Genomic DNA, 26,845 nt, shown 5'->3' on the forward strand with positions numbered 1-26,845 from the left:
CTTCAATGAATGGCCCATTTTAAAACTGTCCATATATAAGGCGCACAGGAGTATAAGGTGCACCTTCAATGAATGGCCCATCTTAAAACTTTGTCCATATATACGATATAGACATTTGGCCCGCGGGCCGGACTTTGGACATACCTGCTGTAGTGGCTCAATATTGGTCCATATATAAGGCGCACCTGATTATAAGGCGCGCTGTCGGCTTTTGAGAACATTTGAGGTTTTTAGGTGCGCCTTATAGTGCGGAAAATACGGTACATGTATTGCCTCAGAGAGTCTCACATAGAGACAAGGATGCCATGTGCCATACTGTATTAGACCATGAGTGGGAGGACACAGGCATCATATGCACCTTGTAATCCTGATGCAGCACGGAGCTGGCATAACGGCTGCATCAGCCGGCTTTACGTGCTGATGAAAGACTTGTCATGAGGACTTGACACATGCACATACACGTACGCACACACATTTACGCAGACGCATGGCTGGCTGTCGGCATGAGACAGCAACAGCCGAGGGGTCACACTACAATAAAAAAAAAAAGAATTCAAGAGAAAGTAATGTGGGATAAGAGTGGAATGGTGAAAAGTGGAGGCAAAGAACAAGAGGGCAAAATTCATCTCGCATGCTGTTAAGAGACAATCTCGTCACTGAATGTTTTCATATGGCTGACATGTCTTCAATCAATTATCTTGGCATTTACATATTTCGTTAGCATCCACCTTGCTGTCTTCCCCTTCTTGACTTCTTCATGCTGCCTTTTCAAGGCTATATATTCTCTTGTTTTTCGAGCATCACCGTTCCCCTGCTTTTCTACACTTGACCTATTTTTAATGTCTCCTTGCCTTTCCAGTGCATTTCTGCTTTATTTAAGAGCGTCCAGTGGAGGGTGAAAGAAAGAGGATGGCCTCAAAGGTTGCAGGTTACGTTAAAATCTGCAACGCAACAGTGCACCTGAGCCCTTTGAGAACTTTCCCCTGTTGCTCAAAAATACTTGGTTGCCCATTCTTTGCATGTTTTATATTCTTTGCTCCGGACTGTTTTTAATTTTTTTTCTCTTCCGCTAGATTTTTATTTTTTTTTCTTCTATACTGGAAAATATATCACAGATAACATTATTTAAGTTATTTGTCTTGTTTTGCAGGACCAACAGGAAAACATTGTGCAACCGCCAGTATGAGCAGATTGCAAAATTAAATCTACTATAAATAATGGGACTGAAACGATACGTTCCTCGGTGGCAACGCATGTTTGAACAAAGTTTGTTTGATGGTTTAAATCACCATTAAAAAACAAAATTTCCCTTGGCCCATCTATGACCTTTGAATATTTGCATTAAGTTAGCTGATTCGTGTTACACAAATGATAATGGCAGTGATGCTGTATTGATTTGAATTAACATTTATGTTGAAAAATAAACAACTTCAAGCAGGAACACTTTCCCTCTCAATTGGAGTGGCAGCTAACAATCAGCTAAATTAAAGACTGCAACATTCAGGATGGGAAAAAATAGAGAAAACAAACACTGTGCAGTAGGAAATAAAGTAAAGTGGACACAACTCAAATTAAACCAGAAACAAAAATACTGCTAAATGGAAAAACAATGAGGTCCATAATCCAAGCTAGATTGTCTGTAGGCATTATATCATGTTTTTTTTTTTAATAAATAAATACACAAACAAATAAATAAATGGGTATGCATGATTTCATCAAAATGAAAATGCATAAAAATTAGGCTTGGGTTTGAATGTTCTATTCAGTTCTCATTAGAAAAAGAAAAAAAAAACAATACAGAGGATATTAACCACGCACCCAGACAGGGAAGGCAGCCAAATATAGGTCAACTCAGCCAACCATATCCTACAACTGACCAGTACAAAGCAGCTTTCCCCGATAACAGCCATCACAACTGGGTTATGGAGGCCAACAGGCCAGCCAGAGACAAGACTTTGAATATGGATTATGACTAACGGCTTTATTTTACTCCATATAAGCTTGTATATTTATACTTTTTTTGTCTATATTTCAACATTCTAACATAGAAGTATTTAGAGCTGCATTTGAAAGAGGTAATCTCCCATTTTTTTTACAACAGCTGTAAAAGCATCACACCATGACATGAATGACATGAGAAATTCCCGAGCTTAATCTTTTTGACCGTTTAAGCTCATCAGCACGGTCTGAGACTGGGGTGTTTTGGCGAAGGCAGAATTCATCACAGAGCAGCAGCAAATGAGAATAAAATCCAAGCGGGCACATTATCTTACTGCAGTGTGTTGTTTCTAAAGCATGGCTATATCTCTATGTTATAGCACAATTCCGTGTGTGAATGTGTGCATTCCTTCCGAGATGAGTTTCTTTTGTGTCTCTCCGTGTCCCCCGTCACCTCATTAAAACTTGCCGCAGTGTTTTGGCTTCACCAGTCATCCGTCCCTTTCCTGACTGCCTGTACCCAAGTCTTGCCTTTCAAATTAACAGCAATTTAACATTCATATTTAGAACATAACTATGCTGTCGATTGGTTAGTATTTATAGCCAACTCACCAGTCACCAAAATACTGCAGTGCTGTATTACGTTGTCGATTCTGGCAACTTAAAATTCAGAACTTTAGTTACATCATCAGTACCACAATGATTATTTGTGAATCTGTGACAATGGACTCCACATGAATTTATCCCAGGCAATTGCATGTTGTCATGTAAATTCAGTGGCCATATGATGCTCTTTAGAAATATGAACATTCAAATGTGTGGGTGGTCCATATGCACAGAAGACTTCCTATTGTGAAAAGCAAACAATGGCAGATTGCCTCTGAGTGTTCTTGTACTCCATTAACCAAATCTGTGCCTGGTCGGCTCCAGATGCTAATGGGCATCGAGATACCCCCGGCCTTTTCATAAAACCATAAATCTCACAATCCATTCGTATGAAAGCCGTTTAAGGAGACAACCTCTGATGACAAACCATTAAGAGCTGACTGGTTACAATAAGTATCTATTATTCAATTAATATGTACACACTTCAAATGATCCACCAGACTTAACAAATATGTATATTTTGTTCCCTAGTTTAATTGTTCTAAATATAAACTTTGCAAAGACTAAAATAAACATCAAACGGTGGGATTCAATTAAATGCGTTCCTCTGCAAAGCTTATCTGCTGTTTTAATTAGTGTTGCCAGGAAAATCACCCATGTGCACATACTATATCTACAACAAACATACACAAACATGCCCACACACCCACACACATTCTGGGCCACGCAATTCAGTTTCGCCCTGCACAGAAATATATGCAGTATGTCCCCCAACATTTAAAGAACCTCTGGAAAGGTGTCCACAGGTCGTGTGGGCTGTGATAAATATTGTTAAATGAAGTTGAGCTTGTTTGGCACCTACATTCTGTTTTGTTTAACTAGTGCGTGTCAGGGTTACAATAGATTTTTCATTATACTTAAATTTTATTTTATTTTTACTTTTTTTTTAAATCAGTTTTTAAAGCAAGGTTGTTGGTTTCTATTGTTTTTATTAGTTTTTAAAATCAACGTTGTTGGTTTCTATTTTTTTTTTTTTTTAAATGTTTCATTTTACATGGAATGTTTGTAGAGTGCAACACGTACAGCCATACCAAAATAATTACATTTCAAATGAACCCAAAATTTCGTCTGACATAAATTGACAAAATTAAGAACAAAGGACATTTTTGCTATAATAACAGTTAGTATTCCTTACTTTTACAAACGCAGCATGGCTGGCGAAGTAAGCATCATCTGATTACTCATGCACAAGCTCCTGAAGTTGTTCCTTTTGCTAATTAGTAATTTACATAAGTGATATACCTACGACTTTTCAAAGTAAGCCACGAGGTGAGAAGTGCATCGTTTTTAATCATCACGCGAGTTTACGTAGTGTGAGTGCAGGCCAATGGGGAACGTGTTTTTGCAGACTATAAGACATGTTACTTATAGTGTCTCATTTGGGCCAAATCCGTTTGCACGTTCCATCACTTCACAACACGCTAACTTTCCTGACTTTGTAGCTTATTTTCAAGGTGTTCTGTTACAATACAAGGTAGCTGATATCATTAATTACTGGCAGGAGAAAAATTCACATTCATTTGTGTTGCTTGCACAGTTTCAGTGCACGCTATTTATAAATGAAATATGATAACCTCCACCACAGGTCCATAGAGCTCCGAATCCGCTATCAAATCCACCAAAATCGTGTTACAGCACCTGCGCCACAAATTAGACCACTTTCATGGTGCAGTCACGCCCAAAACACGCCAGCACAAAGATAGACGGGCCAGTTTTTACACCCAAGCACACGTGCAATGGCTACAAAAATAAAGCACCATGTATTAAGTTATATGCCTGGTATGAATAACCTCGATTTTGCAGCTTAATTCTTGCAGCTCTTAGATGTTGTTGATTCATATCCAAGGGTATACAAAGTATTTGTAGACTCTTACAGTCTGTTCCCTGTGACAGAGATGTTATTGTAAGCCACAAGGATTTTTCTGTAAGCCACACGAATAATTGTTTGCTTCTACATGGAACTAAAGCAGAAATAAATCCTCAAGTTAATTTCCGTTCCACTCTTCCTCCACATTTCCCTTAATCTTCCTCTCTGTCTTTGTCACACACATGCACACGCACAAACGACCGACCTCACCACTGCAGGCTTAAGATTCATTATGAAATTCAAAACTCTGCATATTAAGTCATATTACACCCACGTTTGGTCATTTTTCCTAGCTTTTCCATGCAAAAATATGAATATTTTTCCGTCTTCAATTTCACCCTGCAAAATGCAACAGTATTTATATTTCTGACAAATTAAGTAACGTTCGATAATATCACACAGCACTCCTAATAAGTTCTCATGGCACACTGGGGTGCCTTGGTATCATGGTTGGTAGTCACCAGACTCTTGATTGGTTTTGGATGCTGTGACGGAATGGGCGCCCCCTACTGGCAAGGAGTTAGTAAAGCAATAGAGAAACTATACGTATATAACTAAGTTGCATACAAAGCAAGCCCAGACCTGAGTCACTTTCATACTGTTACACTTCTCCTGCTTCAAACACCATGAAGCAAGCCAATTTCGAGGAAAAGTGCACACTTCTAGGTTTCCCATTTAAATTATGACACTCAAGTGAACACGGAAACTCTGCGCTTGAGACATTACATTTTTCATGTAGTGTAATAGTGCTCACTGGAATAACACCGCCAAAAAACCACTGAATGGATTTTAGTGCCATTAAGTGCCGAAGAAAAATTCCAATAAAATAAAATTATAGAGGGTTAATTTTTATCCTATTATTGTTTTGTTCTATTTTTTTTTTTTTAGATAGAGAAGGACACAAAAAAGGAAAAAATACCCCGCAAAAAACTTTCAGGGCAAACCTCCAACAGGTGTATGCAAACAAACACATACTCATCTCCACTACAAAGTAGCCCTTGTTTAGTTACATGCGAGCCTCCAAACCAACTCGTGAAGCTAAAAATATGATCAACATAATGAATTATGTATACATACTAGTTTTCTTAAATCCTCTAGGTGGGCTATGTTTACAAAAAGCTTTGCCACACGGTGTAATTACTGAAGTTACAAGACCTACTGTGCTGCAACAAATTAAAACTCAACTATAATGATAATGACTGATTTGTTCAACGATTTTGATTTCTGCAATTCTGAAATTTGGAGGGTTTTTTTTAGGTCGTCCAAAATCGCGTCAACTTTTGTAAGCTAATATTCCAGAACACTGAGGGAGGCGTAGAGCAATCTAGAATATTGAGTCATTATATGTTTGGCATCATGAGTTTGCATCATCTAAACAAACCACTGATGCACACAATATATCCCCAACTCTAATTAGTAGCCATAATTATTACAGCACAGTAAACTAAAAACCAAACAAATGTGTCAGTGAGCCAAAATGCTACATTAACATGTGGCTGAGTACAAATGGCCATAAAAATGTCAGATTTTAAATACAGCATTTCAAATAACAGTTTCACTGATAATGCAAATAAGGTGTAGATTTTGGCTCCATCCGTCGGCCTCTCTGCTCAGGCATCTTAAACTTAATCCAACAAAACATGAGCATTATTATTATTATCCCTTTTCACACTGCCTTTAGAGAAAATTGGCGTATTAGAGGCACAATGGTAGACGTCTGTAAGTTTCTGCGGTAAATTTGCAGGTCACAATCTGTATGGGAACAAAAAAAAAAAAGCCTGACTTTGATGGGGAGTGTGAAAGAGGCTATTGACACTTGGGTAATTCTCACTCTTCTACTCTAATCTACTTTGCAGGAATTCTATACTGATGACTCCACATTATTACATTGAGCAGGAGATGGTAATACATTTGTTGCCAGCTAATGTATTCCGGATTAAGAGAGGATGAAAATTTGGGCAGACAGACGGAATGTCACCTCTAAGCCTAGTACAACTAGTAAAATGTTACTGTTGTCTTGAAAAAAAAAAAAGAACCTATCCCATCATCAGCTCTACAGCAAATTGATGTGGGATAAACTCCTGCAATTACAAATCCTGATTCGGATGCTAATCCAGAAAGGGTGAGACTAAGGTCTGGAGGTTTTTGGAAATCCCAGGTATTAAACATTATGGAGTATGCTTGACTTAATAGATGAACACTTTCCTTAGCCGTCTTAATTCCGTATATGAGGAAAAAGCTTGCAGTGTTGGATTCAGAAAAGCACTAGGCTAAATACTGCAATAAATTTTTCAGAAAATTACACTTATTAGGAGCCAATATAAATCTCCCATCCATCCATCCATCCATCCATCCATCCATCCATCCATCCATCCATCCATCCATCCATCCATCCATCCATCCATCCATCCATCCATCCAAAATAAAAAAATAAAATGAAAGAAAAATAATTTCAACTTCACCATAAATATTCAGTTCAAAACATTCCCATTCTTATTCTCCGCACCGTGAACATCACCATTACTACCTGAGGGCACCATCGCTAGCCATAGTCGTGCCATGCATAATACATCGGGCCAACTTTGAAGGGCTTTTCTCAGAAGTAATGACATCATGGAAGAAATTGCTTGAGAAAGTCGGGCATCAAAGACAGCCAAATAGCCTTTGCGTTCGCTTCAGACCATGGCAAATGTCCAAGTCGAGCATGAGAAAAGCAGCATCAAGCAGCCTAAGATGACTGGCAAAGACTTGAACATGGCACAACTTAGGTCATGCTGAAAATTCAGATGACAACAAGCCAAGTGCTTATAAGGTAATGCCAAAAGCGGTGGTGCTCATGTCTTTGGGCAACAAAGAAAAACGAGGAATGCAATTTATTTTTCAATATTAATAATAATAATCTTCAGTTGATTCAGTAATGTTCTTCACGAAGGTTTGAAAATGTTCCTGTATCAAAGTTTAAATACGACCTTATGGCTACGAGAACGGAACCGCTTTATTTAGGATGCATTCGCTGTGAAGTGGCACAGACGGTCGATGCCACTTTTGCTCCATATAGTATGTGCATTTTTAAAATTGGCTGCAATTGCTCTTAAGCCAATGAAAAAATCATGCCATGAGGCAATGTGAAGTGTTTGTGATGTGGCTACTCCATCTCAATTGCTATAAATAGTGAAAAGTGGTGCTGTCTCTCATATTTCATGTGTCAGTGACTTTGGCAGAGACTGTTGAAGAGTGTTTACTGCATATACTTTGCTCGCTCTGTGCTTTCTGTCAGCTGATCTTCTCTTGATGATGCAGTCTATAAAGCCATACCTAAAGGGTATATTTTGAATGGAAAGACTCAAAAAGATAGCACGGTATCACATTGAAGCTCATTTTAAACAGTAAATCTTTTTTTTTTTTTTTTTTTACAAGGATGGAGATTTAGATGTACCAAATCGAGATTTCTAGAGCCAGCCTGACAGAGCAAGGGCAACCCTCTTGACCACAAGACTCATTCCTTGAAGAAGGCCACTAGGCCAACATGTTTGTTGACATGGCCTGAATAAATTGGTGGAATTGAGTCAACCTTGCCTTGAAGGTTCTGTCTGGCTTATCCATGTTTGTGGGATGCCTACATTTGCCTTGGGCCACTTGCTCAGTCTATGGTGGCCAAAAAGCAAATGACTCTCCATGATGAAACCTGAAGCCACAAATGGAGAAAATAAATAAGAAAAATGATGTACGTAGATATGCTGTTTTTGAAATCGTCCGTTGTTTACATAACAGATTTTGGAAGTCACAAGGAAGATTTTGGGGGGTAATATAATAAATAAAATAATTAAATACTGCTTTCAAACAAAATATTTTGCAAACATTCATTCTAAAAATGGTCTAATTCTATTTGGAATATCTCAGCCCAGAACCACTTTTTAATTGGAGGACCATTGTTGGTGCACGGACCTTCCCATTCAAACAAAGAAAAAAAAAAAACGAATGGGCTTTGATAAACCATCTTTGTTATTAGCAGGTGAAGAAAACAATATTTATTCTGTCATTTATATTGACGTCTGTATAAATGTTTTAAATGAAAGGCACCGACCAACAATCAAGGACAAGATGGTGGAGTAAAGGGACAGCTTAGTTTCCTCTTATGAGCTTTCAACCGTGAAGTGTGAGAACACAAATCAATCCACTTCATGAATCCAGCCTGAAGCTGAAGATGAGTAAGGACAAGAATTATTTTGTTTTCTTCGCTCAGACAGACAGACAGACAGAGCTTAGTTATGTACCAGGCACTGCTCAATTTAAAAAAAAAATCCTTATTAGCCCAAGTCTGGAGAGGGGTCGTTTTTTATTTTTTATTTCTGTCATTTCTAGCTAAAAAAAAAAAAAAAAAAAAAAAAAATCCCTTTAAGTGAAAAATGTAATGAATGACAAGGGCATGAACTGTTCTGGGTTGGCTTCTTCATCTGCTAACTATGTTCGGGTAAAGTTTTCTCAGATGATATATCTACCACAGTGTCTGAAAATCTTTCAAATAGAATAATATACTTTCCGATTCTGCCAAGTCATTATTGGTTTTATGTTAAACTTGGACATTTTATGAAATCAGCAGTTCAGTTTATAACAAACATTGCAAATGCAGAGTGACAAATGCACACAGCAAAGCACCTAGCCTGCCAAAAGAAACATGTTGCGCGGCTGAATGGGGGAGCAAAATGCTGAGCAAACCTTTAAAACAATGAGCAGATTAGTCGCTGTCAGGCAGCTGGTTCAATGGTAGCATAGTGAATGAAGAGGCTTTAAAGCCAGACAATGCAGTAGTACAGTGGCCAAAAGCCACTTCCTCCACTGCACAAACTCGACGGTGCACCCATGCTGGCAAAAGTTTTGAAATGAATGAGGGAAATGCTCACATTCAACATCTAATAAAAAAAAGGTTCCTTTTTGAGTGGCACTTCGCTTTTGATGATGATGATGTTTCAAAAGGCATACATTTCTTAAAAACAACCATTATCAAAACACAGCCAACAAAAGAAAACATTGAGTCTTTGTAGTCTGCAAAAGAGCCAACACAAACCAGTCTGTCACAAATCATAATCAAAAAGTCTAAATAAATAAATCTAGAAAATTTCTTTCTTGGCCTATGAACACGTCACAGGCATGTTAACTGCAACCGTTTTAATTTGGCATAAATAAATAAATAAATAAATAAATGCTCAATATTTCCTCTTTAGCGTACCTAAACTCACCGAATGAATACCGTATTTTCCGGACTATAATGCGCACCTAAAAACCAACAGTGTGCCTTATAGTCCGGTGCGCCTTATATATGGAACAAATTCCTAAATTTAAACTGGCCCGAAGCATTGTGTCATGAAATCATTCATAAGTGGCCTGCTGAAGACTATGAATCATGAATCAAAAAGACTATGGATCATTATTTTGTGATTATAAAGTAATTTGTTGCGTCTGAAGTGGAAATAAAAAAGATAAAATGGAGAATGATTTGATTTGGGTTAAAAATCTGACAAGATGCATTAATGATGCGCCTTATAGTCCGGTGCGCCTTACATAAGGACAAAGTTTTAAAATGGGCCATTCATTGAAGGTGCGCCTTATAGTCCAGTGCGCCTTATAGTCTGTAAAATACGATACAAAACTGATAATAAATTCTCATCAGGGAGAAACTGCCCCAACTCATTAGGAGTTTAAAAGCGCCGTCTTACTTCCTCCCAACAGAAATATGGACAAGAACATTTGAAATTATGTAAGGACCACAAAATAGGCTGTCAGACTGCAGCTAATCCTCCAACGCCCACCCAGTCAAAACGACACTTGCACACATTTTCAAGAAGACAAGGGCACGCAAAGTCATTGGAGCGGAGTGGCTACATGAAGCGACTGGTTGAATCGTCTTATTTCTGTCCTACCTTATATTGCAAGATTTTTAAAAAACAAAAATGTTAAAAGATGATTTTTAATTAAGTGGTATAATCCATTATAGTCTATATAAACTTTCATTACAAGTTGATAATATCAGATACATAAAGCAATTACTTTAGGAGGCTTGTTCTTGTCTTATCACTTTAAATCTTACAATAGACGACTAATAATCCATTGCTGGCCATCTGTAACCTCCAAAGGTCACATCAGCAGCATCATAAACCCTGGACCCCTTGTACTGGACAGGAACTCAACAGCCATTATTGCTCAGCTGCTTAACTAGAAAGCAGATTTTTCTCATTACTATGGCCTTGTCAAATTACAACCGCAAATCATAAATCAATGCAGGTATAATGTGTTTGCTTCACACTCACCCATCCAGCCACTTTTTGTCTATACACTGCAAGCACCTCTGATGGCTTTAGTATCTAAAAGCAACATTGTCATGACAGCAGGGTCTTGTTCTTAACAAGCCCTTAACAAGGGTTGGCCTTGTTGGAGCCCAAAGACGGCACCTGGCTGACATCACAACAACCGGTTGCCATGTCAACCACAATTTGGCAACGGCAACTTGGCGATTCCACAGGGGATTAATTGGTTGAGCCATTTACTAAAAGGGGAGTTATAGAAGATAATCTCAGGTGGAAACAGACAGCTCTAACTGGTAAAATACCACCAAGGACAAACTTTAGATATAGTCATAAAACAGCCGCAAAGAGAATAAATCTACGACACACATCATATTGGATTGACGCCTCCGGAGGAAAAAAAAAAAAACCATCTCATTACCCCAAACATTTTCCCCCTCCTTTCCTCTCCTCGAGTGATCTTCCCGACTTCCAAGAGGAATCTCTGGTGGGAAATCAGGAGCTAACATGTAAACAGAGGATCGAGGAGCTTGAAAATAATAAATTGTAATTCACCAAGGGTCTTAGCCTCTCACCAGAAGGATGACTCACCAGAACCACAATGCTAGCCTTGCCTTGGCAAAAAGGGATGAGAGATGCAACAACAGCTTCACCATGTTTTGCTTTCATCACAATCCATTCTGTCCTCAAAGCTATATTGTTTTTTTCACCGTATTTTTTGGTAAACAAATAAAAGTACAAAGCAAAGGACAATTTTCTCGCTGCGAACACTCTATCACAAATGACAAAGCGACATGTGCAGCAAACCATCTTGTCACCTCTTTATAGATACTTTTCGTTCCTGTCCCCTTTAAGGGATAAGGAGAGGACAGAAAACCACTTAGGGCTTCAAACAAGGAGGTGAAGTGCAGCGGTTCATTCCCATCCTCCATTAGGGAACCAGTCTGGCACATGAGTGGTGAGCGCATGAAGAGGAAGTGATGGGTGTCACTCCATCACCTGGATACAATTGAACGTTACTATATAGTCTGTAAAAAATTAAGTTTAAAAATTCAAGGAACTTTTCATAAATGTGTGATAAATGTTGTCAATTTTCCACCACTGGGTGATCCGGGAACATTTAAAGCGTGTTTAAACAGGACGTGCATGACCTCAGCGCTTTCACTCACAAGTCAGTTGCCATAACAACGTGGGGCTCTATAGACTTGAATATTGGATGTATGCACTGTGCAGCAAAGAGGGGGCTAGCAAACAGCACTTTGAGTATCGTTTTTATTTTATTTTTTGCTGCTGTACAACAGTAACTCCATGTCATCAACTATAAGCCTAAAGCAGTGCTTCCTTGCATTTGAATTGCAAAATATATGAAGTACTTGAGAGCTAAAGCATGACAATTAGTATAGATGAGACTTTTACACACAGCTTACCAGTTTATCATGATATGCGTCACTAAGACTTGAGGCAAATTTTACCAAATGCATCATCATCTTCTCCATCTTAAACTTAATGAGGCCTGTTGAGGCTGCAGCAACTCAACCAACGAAGATGATAAAGGACAATAACATGTCCTTAAAAATGCTCTGAGCCGTGCTACAATGCATCGCTTCCTCGACATTTCACCAGGGACTTAGCTGGATGCTGACTTCCACCATCTACCATGAATCTTCCACAATTAGGCTTAGAAAGTGAGTGAGGTAGGAGAGGGTGGGGCCCTCTGTGTTTTTGCTCGAAGTGAGGCTTACTTTAATGCTGCTCAAAGTGTTACAGAAAAGCAGCAGAAATACTTGGGGGATTATTCACACGTCTGATCGTTTAGAATGCAGTTGAAGAAGGACAGCAGTTGTTTCGAGCTCTGAGATGTTGCACATGTTGCTTGTAGCCATCATGAAGAAAAAAAAGCATGAATCTTCTAGATCCATTGATGCAAGATGTATTGGGAGACAGTGGAAGGAGGCCAGATTGGGGTTATGTGTTCCCTCTTATGAGGTTATGACTGACACACACACACACGACATTGCTATGCCATGTTCAATTAGAGATTTCCAGGGCAAAGGACAGAATGCTGTCCTGCTCAATATAGGAGGAAAAACAGAGACAACAGAAAAATGCAGTTTAAAAGAAGAAAATTGTGTTCAATATATTTCTATACAAAATAATTAGGAGAGAACGTTAGACACTTTAAACTATAATAATGTTGGACGCCATCTGCTGTATCAGTTTCCCCTAATGCATTGTTGTCAAACTTATGTTTGTCATGAGCCACATTAGGGTTTTCCTTAGAGGGTTGTTATGATTGTGAAACCATCTCAATGTATTATCCCCTCATCATATTCCCACCGACAGCGATTTGATGGATAACTACTTTGAAATCACAAGTCAAGACAAATACCATCAACTATTAATCCGCTTATTTTAAGAATGAAAAAGAAAGACGGGATCTCAACACAATTTTCAATGTTGGGACTGACTTCACCCAGAGACACGATTGTTTGCTTTAGTGGGCCACATAAAATGATGTGGGATGCCAAATCTGGCCCGCAATGCTGGAGTTTGACACCTGTGCCCAATCATAACAATCCAACACATAAAATTTCTCTGGGACAACAAAAATAAATCCACATTGCTGCCAGGTCACAAAGCATAAGCTCACTACAATAAAGATGAGCAACATTAAAATGCTTCCTCTGAAAAACAGTAATCTGGGGAATGAATGGATTAATTACTCCACAGTGGTGAAGAGAAACGGCCCGAGCTGGTGATAAACATTTTTTTTTTACACATGGACAGTGAGGGAGGCAGGCCCAAGCTGGAGCTGCAAGCTGGCTCTAAGTTGCCTTTGCATCCCCCTCGCAAGGCTCATGTCTGAAGCACAACACTTCCATCGTTACGTTGTAAAAGGCAACGCAAAGCCAGCGGGGATGGGCACGCTAAACCTCTGTCACGCATTATAATCTTACACTATCGCTCAAATTGAGGTCAATCTCAAAGTAATTTAGATTTCGCATTAGAAACACCCTCCTCCGACCCGGATGCATGGATGGATGACGCCAGAGATGGACGGACGGATGGATTGCGAGACTCTCTGGAAAGGGGGGTTTCCATTTTCTGCCCACGATCAACGCAAGCGCGACAGCGAGTAAAACGCGCAATAAGACCTAAATCCACGTGACCGTGGTCAAATAACATCTGGCGGACAAAAGCACACTTCACGTCAAAAACTCACACCTTCCTCAAGCCGGCATGTCTACATGTTTTAAGGCTCTTTTTCTCCCGTTGCCTACACGTGTGGAATTAATAAAATTGGGAGCAAGAAAACTGGAATGACATTGCGCTTGCTTACTGTAAAATAAATTCCCTCGGGGGATGGAGAGCCTCTTTTTCGCCTCTCGACTTTCCTCCTCGCGGTGGGTGGGAATCCAAAATTCAAAACCATGCAAAACGGGCTGTTGGTGGTTCCAGCCTCAGAATTTTTGGAATCCAGTACGGAGTGTGAAAGATGAAGGCTCCCAGCATCCGAAAAGGAGCGAGCCAGCTGTGGGGAGGAAGTGAGGGAGAGGAGGGAGGAAGGAAGGAGCGGCCCAGCCGGAGCACTGCGCACAGGCGCGAAGGCAGCAGAGGCACACACTTGTCTCTCTTTCTTTTTCTCTCTATCGCCCTCTCTCTCTCTTCCTCTCGCGCAACCTCTCCCCGTGTGTGTTTGTGTTTCACAAAACAGCGTCCCTTCATCCCTGCGAGACAGACTGACAGACAGTTTGGATAATAGTGATAACAGCGACACCCACTGGTTATAAAAGGAACACTGTCTGGATAGTGAACAAGTCCCACAGCGCAGCTCTTGGACCTAACACCTATTTACACCTTACCTTTTGGAAACTGATTCAGTTCCAGGTTTGGTTATTGTTTTCTGAAGTAAAAGATGAGTTTTACAAATGATAACTGGTCTGCATTCATGAAAGACTACAGTAATCAAAGTCAAGTTTATTTATATACCCCCAAATCACAACCAAGTCTCAAAGGGCTTGAGAATATTTACTGTTAAGAGTCTAAAAACAAAGTGTTTTGAATTTAATGGTGGCTCTAAAGGAGGAATTGCTTAAAACAGTTGATGAATTTGATAACTGATTGTCAGCTAACTGATTAATTTTAAGACTTCTAGTTTCTGCACTCAATTAGGGTTTTAGACTATACCATTTAACATTCAGGACAAGCATGCACCACATTTTAGGATTTTCCAATATGTTTAAATATTGTGCATATATTTTGGGAATACTCAAGCATGCAGAGGGAGAAACTTGAAACACCATCGAACAACCGGCCGAGGCCAAGTGAGGACAAATACTTGGACAAAGACGAAGACAAAAGACAATTGAAAAAAATCAATAACCCTGTCCAGCCCTGTATGTAGATTCTGTTCTATCCCTGGCTCAATCTATATTAGTCTTTTTTTTCCGGTGTTTTCATCTGTGTCTAATGTTTCTTTGTTCAGTCATGTGTAATCCATTTCCAAATGCCAAACTCATTGGCATCAGTGGAAAACTAAATCTTGTGCACATTGTTCTCACGAGGGCTGTCTGCTCCAGTGCACAAGAAAACCTTTTTTGGGTATTCTGATTATGTACATCAATCATATTCAATTAGCGGCCTGCGGGCCACATGCGGCCCAGAAAAAACGCTTGAGTGGCCCAGCCTGCCTGAATTGAATTACATTCAAGAGATGCAGAGGGTATCTTGGTTCACAAGACATGAAAAATTCCTACAGTGTTAGATACCATAAATGCAACACTCGCGTAGCCTACTCACATTGCTGACGGTGTTATTTTGAAGCGTGGTTAGCGGTGCTAAAAACAGGGGTAGTTTACTGGACGCCTAATGTCTACGGCCAGCTACATTTCTTGATTTGAAAATTTAGCCCAAACTGAATTCATAATTTAATAGCTCGACTGGTTGCCTGGTCCTAACTGCATCACCAAGCTCATATGACCAAAGAAAATATATCTTGGACTTCCCTGAAAAACATATTTGGGATCACTGCCTTACAATATTGATACATTTATTGAAGCTTGCCCTTGCCAAATCCCCAATTTGAGCTATTCGGTACTCCAGTCCAGACAATCCTTTGCTGCCTAATGACCTGACATCTCAGCAGGGAACATTAAACTTTCATCTGAGCTAATCTAAAAATTGAAGTCCCCTTCAGTAAGACGCATGCCTGCACCAGTGAAGCAGCTCAGATTCCCTATGTAAGACATGTGGTCCTACTTTGAAGCAACGTGAAGGTTTTATAGATCCTACGCATAGCATGGTGTAAAAGTCTAGACACCATTGTTAAATGTCACTTATGGTGTACAAAAACGGCCAAGTCAAATTATTTCTTCTCATATGTTGACTTCCGACTCCTCCCATCAGCGAGTCGTTTGCATGAATTGTTTGGCACAGTTACTGATGGATGGCCTTGCTGGCGCAACCCTCGAGGAACTAGAGAGCTCCAGAGGCTGGGTACACGCTGGCCTGATTGTCTGTCAGTCACACTTACATCAACCCTTTTGGGCAATTTAGAGTCTCTAACATACACTACCCCTTTTTGTGGAAAAAATGTGAGAGATCATTTTTTCTTGTCAGTCCTTTCATTATGTTGCAAATAATGTGATGTATTGGAGATTATTTTCAAAATATTATTTATTTGTGATATTATCGCTGCTAAGCTGGTGGAATATGATCCAATGTTTGGCTAAAAAACAGCACTAGATTGCTTATTAGACTTCACAGCTCTGCCCGGTTAGATCGGAGCGGCCCATATTTTGCATGTGGTGCACATTATTCACTGTTTGTAATGTTTGTATTTCGACATCAATCATAAATGACATCATGAATGACATCACGAAGTAAAACTTTACATCTTGTTTGTTTCTCTCCTACATGTTGACCAGTGGTGGGCCACCGCAAATAAATTTTTACTGCTACTAAAATATTTTGGCTCTACCTGAAAATATTCAAAGGTAGCTAGATAGCTAGATATTGGGTTTTTTTTTGTCGGTACTTAACGATTGTGATTGTGACTAAATGAAAACTATCCGCTGGGTGCTGCGTGCGTTTCAGCACCACGGAGAGTTCCAAGTGGTGACAAGATGAGCGGTTCTTTTCACAGTAATATTCGTTTGAGGCGCGTGCATTTTTTGCGTGTGTGCGTGCGCGTGTTTGTGGTTTTGTTTGTGATTGCCAGTGATTGCCTGTGGCGTGCCAGTGAACTCAGGGGTGTTTAAGTCCCAAACAGCATAAGCATCCCTCAGGGGGTGTAGCATCTGTCCGACCACTGAGGGCTGCCCAACTAAGGGAGGGGGGTTTGTCGTGAGGACTTGAACAGGTCGACTCAGACAGAAAACAGGCTTTCTATTTCCTTTCAAAATCTCCCAGATGTATCCTGCTGACATAAGCCACAGGCACAATGGCAGACGTTTCCACAGCAACACATTCTAAGATGCACTTTTTGTTCATTGTGGGAGATGGAAACATGGCTGTTTGAAGATTAAAAAATAAAAAAAAGGTTTAAACATTTCTATTTGGTTATTTATACATTAATGTCAACGCTAATTGCATATTGTATATGACGCCACTGCTTTTACAGTATATATATGATAAACCTCTCGACTTTTGAATGAAAAGTCTACCTCTGTCTATTTAAGAGCACATTTTTGTGTCACTGGTGCACTATTTTAGTGTAATAGATGTTTCAGCTTTTGATTTTGAATCCTATTTTTCCCCCTGATTTGCAGCTAGTGTGGTAATTTAGTCATTCACAACAGTTCCGTCTTGTGGTTTTGTAATGTATTTTACAATCGCGACATACAGCGCCGTAGATTATTTGATTGTCCAAGTTATTACATTAATCATTCGCGTAAATCGTTGTAATCTTCCTCTGGTTTCTATCCGACTTTGTTTTTAAATCGATTTTTTTTATACGAGGGTACACTGAATGCAGCGTCAGTCTTTTCTCCGAGCCTCCTCTCATCTTTGTGCAGGTCATCCAATCAGCGCTCAGATTCGGCGTACGGGCAGCTCATTGGCTAAGAAGGAGGAAAACGCAAAGACCGTGGACTGGCTACTTTGCAAGCATCATCTTCTGGAGCTAATAGGTTTAATATTTTGTTGTTGTGATTTCCTTTTTTCCAGGCGTTTGTATAGTTACAGTTAAATGTAGATATTATATCCCTTTGGATGTTGGTTGAATGCAGTGTTTTTTCCTTTTTGTATTTCTAGACGTTTGCACATGATGTCGGGCCTGTGGTGCTGCTCATCCACTGAATTCACCCTCTTACTGTGCTACTGAGGTGTTGCGAGTCTCAAGGTAAGTGAGTAATGAGAGATTGCATGGGACACAATAAGATGACGTCATGGTGCATTGGGAGTGTTATTAAAATGCACTCGGATGAACTCACGCTTTAGACAGCGCATGAATAAAATAAGAGCTGCTGTAAATCACAACCACGCAGGACCAGTTCAGTTTTCAGCACATTTGATGAAATTATTTGACAAACATTCATACCTATAGTGCACTAGTTTTAGCATTCTACCAGAGACTAATTAACTCAACTTGGAGCAAAGAATTGTTCTTTTGCTATGGTTCGATATGTAGATATGCTCAGAATTTTTTTTTTTGTCTTTGAAAGGTTTATGCTTTAGACCAGGGGTGTCAAACTGATTTTTTTCACGGGCCGCATTGTAATCATAGCTTATATAAATATAAATAAATATACGAGCACCTCATATTATATACAGTAAAAGCTACAAAACAAATTGACAAATAACTCTTTCAAATCAGATGAGTAAAAACTGGTCAAATATTTTAAAAAAAAAGATATTAAAAGTGAAGACAATTTGCAATTCTAGTAATGACACGAATTTGATGCACTATTTGTCTTCGCGGGTCACATCAAATGTGGGCCTTGAGTTTGACACCTGCGCTTTAGACTTTAAGGTACAGTATCTGATGTTTTATATATATATAAAAAAAATGTTCAGAAAGTCACAATGCTGGTAACCATTTGAGGTGAACATCTATTGAATATCAAAATTGCCTGTATGGAATCACCGCACAACCGCTTTCCTTGTAGGTGTTGCTGTCTGAATGATGATTACGCGATGTCTGATGTTGAAGTCACGTACGCCGACTTCATTGCATCTGGCAGGACTGGGCGTAGGAACGCCCTGCATGACATCCTGCAGAGTCCCACTGACCCTGAAGGCCGAGAGCTCTCTCTTACTCTGTCCCTATCCCAGCTTCACATTAATGCAGGAGGGGGAGGTAAACTACCATTAGCTATTGTACTATTCGCATTTCAACTGCCAATTTAATCCTAATACTGAGAATTAGGACTACAGATCAAATTCACATGAAACTGCTGCCTTTTGAATATACATTTTGATTTAGACCGAGATAATAATCAAACAACTTCCTCTACTCTCAGATGCAAATGACTCCGATGACACTCAAAGCTCATCCTCCTCGGCTCAAAGAGAGGCGGCGCAGAAGAACAGCTAACTGGACGCAGAAGATTGCTGGATTGATTCCTGGCCCTGTTGGTTCCAAATGTTTTCTTCACGCCTGACAGGTAGCTGGAGGTTAACCGAATATTGATGCCTTTGCATTATCGACTGAGACTAGTTAGTAGCAAGTCAGTCTAAACTCTAAAGTCCAGTACGGAGGCAATGAACTGGAATTTGCACTTTGCTCTCAAGTCTTCTGTGCACGTTAACTACAGACCTTGAGGTGTGTGCTTTAGAGTTCAAGTGAAATGAGATGAAGTTGGTGTGCAAATGCTTATTCCCCCCCATCATTTAATGAATTAGGTGCAGTGCTAAAAACACTGATGGGGGTGAATGGAAAAGAGAATCTCTGTTACTTTTGTTGTTGTGCAAGCAATTTGTGAGCCCACTGAGACGTGCTAATGTAATGGGTCGCAGTGGAGCTAGCATGTGTATAGAGGTAGCGATGCAGATGGGGATTATATTGCCAGTTAATGGCTCGTGCTTCCTTGAAATGGACACTACTGTAGAGAAAATTAGACTGGCTGTAAGCAGGACCGGAAACACCGCAAAGAAACATTGGGCTTTGAATACTTGTCCATTTTTATGAGACTAAATTGAGCTGTCATATAGTCTCATTTATGTCATCAAATAACACTCGAACCATTTAAAATATAAATCATCTCAAGTGAAACACATCACATCCCAAAGAAAAGCCAAGATCATATAGAAAACTGTTAAATGTGTCAAATGTGTCTTGAAATTGTCATGCAAATGTATTGCACTAAATAACGAAATGCAACTGTACTATATTTAGGCAGTGATTCTTTTGCGTACCACTAGAGGGAGCCCACGCACCACGAGTACATCATTGAGAATCACTGCTACGTATTTAATCACAAATTTTGATGGTGTACTATGTTGGACCAGATGCCACCGAACTGTGCTCACATTTCTCACTTATTACACACAACCTTAACGAACCTTCTCACTTGCCACCACTTATGGAAATGTTGATACCATCGGATCTGTGAGGTAAATACAGTCCAGTCAGTAGCTAGTTAAACCTAATTTATTTTTCACTCCACTTAAAATGTTTGCGCTTTAGCTGTTTGCTTGTAACTTGTAATTTACACCTATCTCTCCAAAGGTTTTGTGTGTGTTTTATACTATTTATTTTCATTTTACACCCAAATAGTATACGTGGACCATGAAATATAAATACTGTATATTATTATACAAAATTAATTGTTGGCTTCTTGCCTTTTTACCACAGACAACAGTATCAATTGTCTCTTCTAACTTTTGGCAAACACTGAAATAAGTGCATTTCTCAAAACACGGACCTATTATTTTTCCATGTAGATAATTATGCAATATTGTGTGGAGCTTCCAGTGAGTATGCCAAGTTTGGTTAAAGTGTCAATTCTTACACAGAGGCACACTGATGACTATGCGTGGTAATGGATACATCCCATAATCGACTAAAAAAAAAAAAAGCATTGTGCATGTAAAGCAGTTTTGAAAGTGTTAGATTCAAAAGTGTGTTTACTGTCCAGGTTTACAAACTATACTTTCCTCTTTGTGTGAACATGTATACGTTTATATGACACTCCTCCAATCAGGTTATTTGTGAACTACCATGTGACCATAGTGACGACACTGTGTAAATCCAACTATTTATTAATCAGCTTGTAGGAATGTGAGGTGCATGAGTTTGATAAATGTCTTAACTGTGTACTGTCTGTGACCTTTTTTCTACTCCTCGTGCCAAAGTAAAATAAATGACTGATGGCTTTGACGGTTGACTGTGTTGCTTCCCATCAATACATTTGATACAGTATTAAAATCATGGCTACTAAAATACAGCTAATTGCAAATAATTCCATTTTATATTCATTAATGACATAGTAAAATTTGTCCTCTGCATTATGTAGGTCAGTGGTGTCCAAACTTTTTGCAAAGAGGGCCAGATTTGGTGAGATGAAAATGGGGCCAACCATTCAAACCATTCCTCGAACCATTACTATTGTAAATTAATTAAATATGTAACTATATCCTTTGCTGTCTGCAAATAGGTAATTGCAAATTAGAATTTATTGTCAATTGTATTACCAGATTTTTAATCCAGATTAAATAAATCTCAGTTTTATTTTTTTAACTTTAACTGGGATCAATATGAGTGTGCGGCGCGGACGTGCATTACTGTCGTTAGTAGTAAGTAAACAGCGCTCTCACCAGTAGTCCGTTATTTGGCTTTTCCCTGTGCAGCGTCTCTGATTTTAGCGTCCTCTTCATCCTTGGCGTGCAGAGATTTCAATGAGGAAATGTTTGGGTCACTGATCATCTTGCAAACGGACACCTGTGTGCGCGTGAAGTGGGAAGGGACAGGTAAGAACGCGCTTGCTCATGAGCGCTCGCTCATGTGCGCGTTCCCGTTCGTACGCGCTTCAGTTCTGTGGCGTACAGGTCCCTGCTCCAGTCCCAGTGGGCTGCATATAATTGATTTTTGATATATTATTAATTTGACTTTGGGGCGGTCTAAATTTCGACACTGTCCGGATTTGGCCCGCGGGTCAGAATTTGGGCATTTTGCTGTATTTATTGATCCATCAAATTTGTGATCCGGTGATTTGTCTGCTTTTTGTCTTGGGTAGCAGAATTATGTAAAATGAGGCGCGACCAATGACCCATACTTAATTAGTAATTACTAGACCTCCAATTACAAATAAAAAAAAAATGGAGGTTGGTGTGTTGCAGTTCACAGGGCATATACATCCATACTCAATTTTAGACTCTTGAAATTATTCTAAAATGAGTGTGTTTGGAATGTGGGAGAAAAACAAGAAATTCAAATACATTTAGACATTTTGAAATAACTTCTTTTATTTTGAAATTTTGGAAGGTTTTGTTGTCGTCACGTGAGTCCAAGATGGCCGCGCCCTGCGAGTGACAGTTACTACGAGAGTCTGCCCGAGTAAAAGTGTTAGTAGAGGTGGTGCATGTCTCAGCAGACGTCTTCCAAAACAAAAAGCTTGTCTGTTCCACAGCTTGGCCGACATGAGCAAGGGTGAACTCATACTGTGAGTAGTCCTCTTGGTATTGTACTGTTACTACAGTAGTACTACTAGCCTGTTACATTAGCTGTTATGAAAACAAGTCCTCTCTCATCGTTATGAAAGCATGACTTGGCAGGTCTATATTTGAAAAGATTGTCAAAAGTATTAACATTTAGAGTTGTAGGTGCCATTTATTGCCAATGATTATATTTTTCAAATGTGTCTTTAACCTTGTAATAATTGTAGTTATCAGTGTAATTAGAGAACTGTATATTCTTATTGTGTATTGTCTCAAACATATTTGGCCACAAAACAGGTGACAGCAATGCAATATAATAGCATGGTTTCTCATATTTAATTTAAATGTGGGATTTGGGGATTCTTTATATTACACTGCCTTTTATTCAACTGTCTCAATGGTGCTAGGAGGTGATAAGATGCACCCTGGTCTTATCTGACCTTGCCACCACTGGGGAGTGGGACAGCATAGTTTAGATAACAGAACTTCACTGGCAGACATTAACAGACTGGCTAAAAATCCTCATATTGGTAAAAAAAACAATTTATGCTATTTATATGTTTTGTACCTGACACATTCTTATGTTCCCTCTAGCCCTAAAGACTTTCCTCAACTCCAGAATGACACATTCCTACGAGCAGCTCGAGGTGAACAAACCGAGCATGTCCCCGTCTGGTGCATGAGACAGGCTGGAAGATACTTACCAGGTACTGGGAGCTCTTTGCTGGTCCTTTAAACTAACCAGACAACTGGTTAACTGTCCAGGATTAATAACATCTTGTCACATGTGCAGAGTTTCGCGAGTTCAGGGCAGGGAAGGACTTTTTTGAAACATGCCGCTCGCCAGAGGCCTGCTGCGAGCTTACGTTGCAGGTATGAGGTTTGCTTTATGACATGACAGCTTTCAAGTTTCACAAATTCATATTATACTTTTGATATCATTATATTGTTATCATTTAAATGTGATTGTTTTCACTTTTCTCTGTTTTAGCCGCTGAGGCGTTTTCCATTCGACGCTGCAATCATCTTTTCGGACATCCTCGTTGTGCCACAGGTGAGCTTTAACCAATACTGTAGATTTGATTGTTGATCATGATTTTTTCTTTTCTCCCTTCAGGCACTGGGTATGGATGTCCAGATGGTGCCAGGTAAAGGTCCTACATTCCCAGAGCCCCTGAAGGAGCCAGAAGACTTGCAGCGTCTGCGTGTGAAAGTGGACGTAGCCAAAGAACTGGGTTACGTTTTCCAAGCCATCTCGCTGACCAGACACAAGATTGAAGGCAAAGTGCCCCTTATAGGATTCACCGGAGCGCCGGTGAGGTTCTGAGAGCAATCTGGAAGTGTTGAATTTTGTCCATTTCGCTCCTTAACCATTTGCATTCCCTTAACAGTGGACGCTCATGTCTTATATGATAGAAGGCGGCGGTTCCAATACTCACTCAAAGGCAAAGCGTTGGCTGTACCAACATCCTGAGGCCAGCCACATGCTGCTGAAGATGCTCACGGATGTCATAGTCGAATATCTGCTGGGTCAGGTTGCAGCTGGAGCCCAGGTCAGACTTCCTACAGATACAATATGATGATTCTCAATGGGAAATATCAAATCGTCCCAAAATATAATTTGTAGTGTGGTCAGTAAACAAATGGGCTTCGACGACATAATATACTGTTTTATTCTTTAGTGTACGACACGACTGTACTGCATCAAAATATTTTGATTGTATTAAAAAGTCTCACCTCTCATTGTCCAGGCTCTGCAGGTGTTCGAATCCCACGCCGGCATCTTGGGGCCGGTGGAGTTTCAAACGTTCTCGCTGCCTTATCTTCATGACATTGCTCGCCGCGTCAAAGAGAAACTCAAGGAGGCGCGACAGGAAGTTCCCATGGTAAGAGAGAAAAAACACATGCACGCACACACTATTTCCAGAGACTTCATTTACCTATGTAATTACTTTTCTTAGCCAGTAGATGGCAGCACTGCACCAATAAGTTGCCTTCATGTTTCTCAAAATTCATCAGTACTTACTCTGTGTGTGCATGTGTGTATGAACAGATCGTTTTTGCGAAGGACGCACATTACGCTCTCGAATCTCTGTCTCAGTCTCATTACGAAGTGGTCGGGCTTGACTGGACCATTGACCCACGCTCAGCACGGTAAAACACACACACGCATGCACACAGGATACGGGCATACGTAGATATTTTACACTGAGCATGTGCAAGTGATAAGAGCTCGTTCGAGTGTTCCAATGGGACAGATTACATTCTGCAAGCGAGGTACCAGGTACGCACACGTGTATTTTGACGCAAACGACTTGGGAAAAGAAGTCCAATAGTGTTGGTTCACTCTCTAAATGGGAAGGGGAAAAAATGCAGTGAAAAAAAACGATAAACTCAAGACAGTTTCACACAATTTTTGTTCAACATAATGGCAAGCCAGACATCATTCGAGAGCATTTGAAGGTTTCAAACCTTAAGCACCTCTTCAGTTCCTTCCTTGTAAACGTCAGCCAAGAGTTTCACAACTTTGAAAGCACAAGTTTCTCACTTTGAAAGGTCAGGTAGAAAAGTAGGCAGTTGTTTTTAAAATGTATGACACAAGTTACTTGGAACATTGCATGGGTCATACAAAGAAGGGGAGTTTCTCAAAACATGCAGAGGAGTGCTATAGGGACTGAGATTTATCTTGTTACCATGACGACCAGGGTGGCGCAAAAGAAAAAAAAATCCCAAATATGTCCCCTTTAAAAAGATGCTTTTGTAAGTAAGAGAAGATTTGGTTGAATACTCTGAAACGTCGGATATATTTGCATTTGAATGAGGTACACTAAGCGTGTGTGTGTGCACGTGTGTGTGTGTCCTTTTTCCAATTCAGTGAGCGGACAGGAGGAAAAGTTAGCCTTCAGGGAAACATGGACCCATGTGCGCTTTATGCTCCCAAGGTAAGAAACAAACCCGCCTTTGGAACAGGTTTGCATGCTCTTTTGTGGGTGCATGTGTGTGAGGAATATTAAATAACCCCACCCCCCATGCTTTTTTTACAGGAACGCATTTCAGAAATTGTGAAGCTCATGCTGGAAGGTTTCGGCACCAGAGGCTATATCGCCAATCTGGGCCACGGTCTTTATCCTGATATGGATCCAGAGAATGTGGGCGCTTTCGTGGAGGCTGTGCATCAGCACTCAAAACAAATGGTCAAACAAATGTAGACAGGGATTGGAAAAAGATCATCAAGAATGTAAAATGTTGGATTAATGTTCTTTTGTAAGAATCCTAAGTAAATAAACAGGGAAATGGTGATTGTATTTCAATTGGTCATGCGACTTGACAGTTTCATTGAATTTCCCTTCAATGGATTTGAAATTAAACAATCAATTGTAAACCTGTAGCGTCATATATAAGGTTTTTCAAATATATGTACTATTTGGGATTTAAAGCCATTATTTTTATTGCCTCAGTAGTTTGGACAGTGTACACTATAAAAACTTTCATGACTCTTAAAACTATATATTGGGGGTGTTTGAAGGAGAAAACATAAAAACACTTTGTCTAACCACTTGAACATTATGCACTTCTCAAAAACAAGCAATCTCTGTCCTTGTACATAATATGTACATAAAATCACTCCACTCAACGTAGCTTTTAAGTATCAACAAATGGCTTTCTAAGGAAAGATTCTCTATTAATCTCAAATGTATCAATCCGGTGGGAGTGGATTATGTTTTGGGATTTTCAATGGGAATGACCCCATTCCCGCAAGTATATGTACATGACAAACACATTCATACTGAAAGACATGACATTACTATTAATGGTGCAATGGTACAACTTCCAAGTACTCTTAAGAGCTGCAGAAATACAAGCGGAGATAAAGCTTTAAGCTGTAACAGATTCAATCAAAGCGCATCATCTTAAAAGCAGCTTTGGTGTAAAATGCAGGGTTGGCCAAATAGTTCCAAGAGGGGAATTGTAGAATCAGTTTTATGGGGTGATGGGCGGTGTGTGTGTGTGTGTGTAGGTGGGGGGGGGGGGGATGGATGGATGGATGGATGGATGGATGGATGGATGGATGGATGGATGGATGGATGGATGGATGGATGGATGGATGGATGGATGGATGGATGGATGGATGGATGGATGGATGGATGGATGGATGGATGGATGGATGGATGGATGGATGGATGGATGGATGGATGGATGGATGGATGGATGGATGGATGGATGGATGGATGGATGGATGGATGGATGGATGGATGGATGGATGGATGGATGGATGGATGGATGGATGGGCCAAACAAAGGATGCTTGAAAAAAAAATGTGAATGAAATATCAATGTAATCAGAATGGAGCGAGGTGTTTTACAGGAGGAATTACAAAACAAGATCACATAATCCCAAATAGTGTTTTTTTTCTCAGCGAGGCAGCAGCTGATAACACCACCACATAAGCAGATTCCATTAAATCCGGTTGTTGTTT

General features: G+C 39.8%; 3 protein-coding genes across 6 annotated transcripts in view; 2 read left to right on the plus strand and 1 right to left on the minus strand.

The window, feature by feature from the left end:
• Positions 1 to 21,686, minus strand: part of ctnnd2b (catenin (cadherin-associated protein), delta 2b) — an 81,933-nt gene extending 60,247 nt beyond the window's left edge. For 2 of the 3 annotated variants that reach the window (XM_088395811.1, XM_088395810.1), the window contains exon 1: positions 21,529 to 21,686. The gene's annotated coding sequence lies outside the window, so the exon portion shown is untranslated. Of the gene's footprint in view, positions 1 to 14,110; positions 14,451 to 21,528 lie in introns of those variants that run through there. The other variant, XM_088395809.1, reaches the window with a different exon arrangement.
• Positions 17,790 to 21,091, plus strand: LOC148387638 (cAMP-dependent protein kinase inhibitor alpha-like). 2 transcript variants are annotated; one of them, XM_088397481.1, is made up of 4 exons: positions 17,790 to 17,900; positions 18,025 to 18,112; positions 18,879 to 19,069; positions 19,233 to 21,091. In XM_088397481.1, the coding sequence occupies exons 3-4, from the start codon at positions 18,907 to 18,909 to the stop codon at positions 19,304 to 19,306; spliced, it is 237 nt and encodes a 78-aa protein (XP_088253607.1). In that variant the 5' UTR covers positions 17,790 to 17,900; positions 18,025 to 18,112; positions 18,879 to 18,906; the 3' UTR covers positions 19,307 to 21,091. The 2 variants fall into 2 exon arrangements, with proteins under 2 accessions (XP_088253607.1, XP_088253608.1); XM_088397482.1 differs by having other exon boundaries at positions 17,858 to 18,112.
• Positions 21,687 to 22,192: 506 nt separating the features above from the next.
• Positions 22,193 to 25,679, plus strand: urod (uroporphyrinogen decarboxylase). Its single transcript, XM_088397262.1, has 10 exons — positions 22,193 to 22,373; positions 22,963 to 23,075; positions 23,162 to 23,241; positions 23,360 to 23,422; positions 23,486 to 23,683; positions 23,760 to 23,921; positions 24,120 to 24,254; positions 24,422 to 24,522; positions 25,244 to 25,310; positions 25,413 to 25,679. The coding sequence occupies exons 1-10, from the start codon at positions 22,351 to 22,353 to the stop codon at positions 25,575 to 25,577; spliced, it is 1,107 nt and encodes a 368-aa protein (XP_088253388.1). The 5' UTR covers positions 22,193 to 22,350; the 3' UTR covers positions 25,578 to 25,679.
• The last annotated feature ends 1,166 nt before the right edge of the window (positions 25,680 to 26,845 follow it).

Source organism: Syngnathus floridae, chromosome 14 (genome assembly GCF_059516105.1).
Source record: "Syngnathus floridae isolate MCC-2025c chromosome 14, RoL_Sflo_1.0, whole genome shotgun sequence".
NCBI lineage: Eukaryota > Metazoa > Chordata > Actinopteri > Syngnathiformes > Syngnathidae > Syngnathus > Syngnathus floridae.